Here is a 5,115-nt window from a genome sequence, read left to right as displayed (position 1 = left end):
CAGCACCAGTCAACCCATCAACAAAGCCTCCCAGCACTGACCACATCCTCCCCGCTGCAGCAGATAAGACCCGGCCTGGAGGCAGCCACTGCACAAAACACTCTTTTCAGGAAAAACACACTTGCTGCCATATTTTTCCTCTCAGGATGTGTCTTAATTTCGTGTTTTGCAGCGCGTCGGTTGTAATATTTCACCCAAATGAAGAAAGTGACAAATCTTACAACACAGTCTTTGTATTTTTATATTGATTTATTGATCATATTGAAATAGTCCGACAAATGATGAAAAGAGGAAAGTTGACCAAAAAATATCGTTTCATGATAAATATGAAAAGTAGAAAATCATAAATATATACATGTCATTATACAAAATACTTGTTAGTGGTTGCTGCTGTCACAACAATTAAATTAAATTAGATAAAAATCATTATTATGTTTAAAATACAATCATTAATACCATTTTGAACAATTTGGAAATGCATTGGAAAAGGCCTTGATTAGAAAATATATGTTGGATTCAATATATATTTGAAATTATCTGCATTTATTATATTTATAAGTTATCTCGACAGTGAAAAACAATGCCTACAGACTGAAAATAGAAATTCATCCTAACGTTGAATGCTGAATCTGTAGAAGGGATTTCAATAATATTTCATCCTACAGCACGACACAATAATATATATATACATATTAAACCTTAATACATCAGCTACATGCAGATATGAATGTATTTTGGAAAATTCAAAACTCTCTCAGTCTCAGCTTCACACAAAAACTACAGGTCGGGATTTTTGACGTGAGATTCTGGTGTTTTTTTGAAATTTTCACCAATTTCCCAGAGAACAATTTATCATACACGAAAAAAAGAACATGTGCTTGTAGGGAAGTTATATCTACGAGTTTGTGCAATCTGACTGTTGGGCCTTGTCGAAGGTACCTGGTTCTCTAAAGGTGCTATTCTAGCTTTTCTTTTTTTTTTAATAAAGCATCCTCCTCCTCAGAGTTTGGTTATGCTGTGTGAGGTGAGGCTGGAGGCCAGATCGTAGTCCTCCTGCATCTGGTAGTGTCCGTACCAGCTGTGCCAGTCCACCGCAGAGGGGCTGTAGTAGCTCTGTTCGGCCGGGCTCGACTGCTGCTGGCCCTGGAACTCGTCCTGTGCAGGGTGACAGGGCAGCCGCAGGGACACCTGAGTGGAGCCCAGCCTGTGCAGGATGTCCGGGTTGAACTGGTAGGTGAGCTTGCGGCGCACTTTGATGATCTCGCCGGTGCGGCTGTAGTTTCTCAGAGCTCGGGCCATCTTCTGATAGGTCATGGTCTTTCGGTTGCCCTTCCGCTGGCCCCAGCACTCGGCCAGCTTCTCCTTGTTCTTGGAGATGAAGTGGAAAGTGCCGCTGCCGCTGTCCGTCCACTGGATGGAGTCGCCCATGTTGGGGTCATTCAGGGCTTCATGGAGGTATTCATAAAGTCTGAGCTTCTTACGACCTGAGGAGATTCAATTGGTCTAATTTTACTCTTGAGGAAATAAGAGAAATGATAAACAAACCTCTCAGTAGATTGCTGATGTGTGAAGCTCACCTTTCCTCTGTGGCGGTAGGATCGGGTAGAACTGAGGGGATTCCGTTGGTATGGAGTGACCCAGCGAGACGTCAGGGATGACCTGAGGCCAGGACTGCTGCTGCGAGACAAAACATTCAGGAAGAAAATCTCTGAATATTTTTGTGCGTCCTCTGAATCTCTCATGCACACATCGTTCTTTTGTTCCTGTTCTCTGAGCTCGACTTACAGTTGCGTCGCTCCAGTCATAGACAGGAGCTGGTGCATCCGACGGGTGTGTGACCATGCAGGTGATGTGACACTGCAGAGACGGATGCTGAGTTCCAAGAGTCTCATAATGTGTATAATCTGAATTAAAAAAAAAAAATCATAAATGAAAACATTAAAACAAATCAAATATAAATGAATAAATCAAAGTGATTATATTAATTACAATTGATTTATTTACATGTAAAAGATTTATTTCTCTTCCTGCACAATTTTACTGAGAGTTTTGAATCGTACCTGAATCGTAATATGAATTACTCGAATGCTGTTGAATCACATCGATTGCATCCTGGAAGTGTTGGTTGATGTCGCTGTCCAAGGGCGTCTAGAACACAAAAGTCTATTAAGCAATGATACAAATAAAAAAATCATGAATAAATGAACTTGTACAGGACAGAAATGTTCATATTTGTCCTCTGAACATCTGTGAAGGATAAAACTGATCAGTCTCACAACTCACCATCTTAAACGTCTGAGTGTTTCCCTCCGTCGAGGCCATAGTGTGAGTGCAGCTCTGCAGGTTTTGGACAGCTACATATATGTGTCCCAGACCTCCAGTACCTGTTTACCATTCATCCAGGTGAGCAGGTAGAGAGGCTGGTCAATTTAAATATGTTAATGTCACCATGCGATGCAGCCGAACACTTCTTCTTTTTTTGGAAGGACAGATCTGGTCTGACTCCCGAGCATCACCTCTCACAGAGGAGATTAGAATCTACAAACAACAAGCACTTCTTTTATTGTGCACTCCACCGAGGAATACCACCAATTCTCTGTCTGACCCGGTATTTGCATACCAGGCGAGATACAGTAGGTATCTAACACACATTTACGATGAGTGGTCATTAATCATGCACTTTCCTATAAGTTGAAAATTAATACTAATAGAATTTCTGGGAGTTCTCCTCCGTCCTCTGTTTGCTGCCAAAAAACTTATGATGGTTATTTGCATGACATCCAGGCTCCTATTGGAGCCACAAACAATAGATAATTATTAACCCATAAATCATTTTATTATTTGTGAGTGTTGCCAAATAATGTAGATATATAGATATAGATAAAAAATAATCCAGTTTATTTATTTGCACCATAAATAGATTTGAAGATCACACAGCAATAGAGCAAAGATACAGAAATACAATTTTGAAACACAACATTACAAAATGCATTTTAGCCTTTCAATTAAAATGTGTCCGGTTCATTTGTTTGTGAATATTTTGAAGGTAATTGAATATTATAAATTAATTTCTTTCATTTAATTGCACATGATTTGAAAAAGAGATTCAATAAAAAACAAAAAAAGCATTTAACACATCTGCATTCTTCATAAACCTCAATAAAACGGATCCTGTACCTTCTTTTAATTATTTTTATCATTTAATTTAATATTTATTTTAGTTCATTATAATCACAATACACTATACAACTAATGTTTAATATTGTACTTGCCTTTGTGATGTTCTTCTAACATTCGTGTCATGAAATCATTATAAAATGTCTTTATCATAAATACCATTAATGACCATTTGCATTTTCAATTGGCCGAAAAGGAGCTCCTGATAAATGTCCTTGTTAAAGGTTAATGGTTAATAGCGTTAAACTCAGACTGTGTGTTTGTCCCTCCCCCCATTCAAATAAACAGAGGCTTTTTGAGAAGTGCATTTATCTCAGGCGTGCAGTTTTAAATATCAACTGACTTGCACCTGAAGTTCCCCTTTCAGTCCTGTTAAAGTGCGGCGGTGACGGTCAGGCCTGAGTTCTGAGCTGGAAACGTCATGGAGACTAAGAAAGTGGAGATGCACAGATTATATCACGCATCACAAACACTATCAGGTTACAGCGTTTCTCAGAACACCTTTTTTTTTTTAGTTGTTTTGATTTAGATCATTTGAATTTTCACTCATTTCAAAGTTTTCTGACTTTTTAAATTTAGAAATAACTGAAAAGAAAACAAACAGCTGTCATAGTAAATAACCTGTATGTGTGTGTGTGTGTGTGTGTGTGTGTGTGTGTGTGTGTGTGTGTGTGTGTGTGTGTTCCTGCCTGTGCAGCAGGCTGATAAAGACAAAGAACCACAAACCTGGTGCTTTCTCGTTCTCGCTCTCTCTCCAGTCAGGGGGAGATTTCATAAATGAAAGATGGCAGCGTGTCGGTGTGGAGCTGCAGCTGAGGCCTGACAGCTGTGAGCCGCCGTCCCACCCTACTTCAACAAAGTTGTTTAGAGTAGTTGTACGTTTTTTTAAGAGAAATCATAAAAGCATAAAACTTTACAGATTTACTTTTCTGTTGCATCTTCTTTTCCTCTATTCATTACCATTCTATACTGGTAGGATCTACTCATTTTTATTTTTTGCTCTTTTATATTGTGTCGAGTTTCTTTACATTATTTAATGTTGAATGTTCTCTTCTATTCTACTTTATTCTATTCAGCTTGATTCTACTCTATCCTAAACTCTGTTCTATTTTGTTCCACTCTATTTCATTGTGTTCTATTCTATTCTGTTCTGTTCTACTTTATAATGCTGCATTCTATTCTTATATATTATGTTTAATTCAACTAAATGATTTCAGTTCCATTTGCTCTGTTCTATAATGTTTTCCTCGATTTTCCTCTATTTCACTTACATGTGACAACACACACACACACTGAGCACACGTCTCTACTCCTCTCAGACAACATCAATTAGATTAAATCAATCAAACAGGCAACTCACTGTTTTACCTTTAACAGATGAAAGACGTCGAGAAAGTAATAAAACATAAATTCATTTAAAATCCAGAGCAAGTCATGAAACTGTCTTTAACCTTTAAATCATTGATATCGTCTGCTGCTCAGCTTCTCAAATCTCAGCTCCTCACATGTCTTCAGTTGCTGCGTAGCTTCATTTCTTTGTGCATTTTTCATTTTTGATATATTTTATCACATTTATCTGTTAACATGTATTACTTTAGATTATGTATTACAACTTCCTCATATATGGTTTCTTTGCTTTAACACCTGGATTGTTTGTGGTTTACAGAGTTTCCTCTTTCATCTCTTTTTGGTGTACGTGTATCTGGAGCGTGCAGTTGACCTCGCAGAGATGAATGAAAGTCGATTTGTCTGATTTGAATTGAATTAGAAAAATAATATCTCTTAGGCATATTCACTGGGAAGTATTTTTAATATTTGATTTAATTGAAGGATCATTTGAATTAATTCTGACATGAAACACTAACAGCACTAAATCGCCAGCAGTGTAATTCTTTTATTGCTATTATCTGGATATTATAATGATGAGGGTGAGGTCAG

General features: G+C 37.8%; 1 protein-coding gene across 2 annotated transcripts; it reads right to left on the bottom strand.

Moving 5' to 3' along the window:
- Nucleotides 1-243: 243 nt before the first annotated feature.
- On the bottom strand, nt 244-2,461 carry spic (Spi-C transcription factor (Spi-1/PU.1 related)). Of its 2 annotated transcripts, none has more exons than XM_069520415.1 (5): nt 2,284-2,461; nt 2,061-2,148; nt 1,786-1,904; nt 1,578-1,677; nt 244-1,484 (listed from the first exon to the last, which is right to left on the bottom strand). In XM_069520415.1, the coding sequence occupies exons 1-5, from the start codon at nt 2,320-2,322 to the stop codon at nt 1,000-1,002; spliced, it is 831 nt and encodes a 276-aa protein (XP_069376516.1). In that variant the 5' UTR covers nt 2,323-2,461; the 3' UTR covers nt 244-999. The 2 variants fall into 2 exon arrangements, with proteins under 2 accessions (XP_069376516.1, XP_069376517.1); XM_069520416.1 differs by having other exon boundaries at nt 852-1,484; nt 1,578-1,674.
- Nucleotides 2,462-5,115: the final 2,654 nt, after the last annotated feature.

This window comes from Paralichthys olivaceus, chromosome 23 (assembly GCF_024713975.1).
Source record: "Paralichthys olivaceus isolate ysfri-2021 chromosome 23, ASM2471397v2, whole genome shotgun sequence".
Classification (NCBI taxonomy): Eukaryota; Metazoa; Chordata; class Actinopteri; order Pleuronectiformes; family Paralichthyidae; genus Paralichthys; species Paralichthys olivaceus.
The sequence above is the reverse complement of the archived record's forward strand: the minus strand, read 5'-3'. Positions and strand labels throughout refer to the sequence as shown.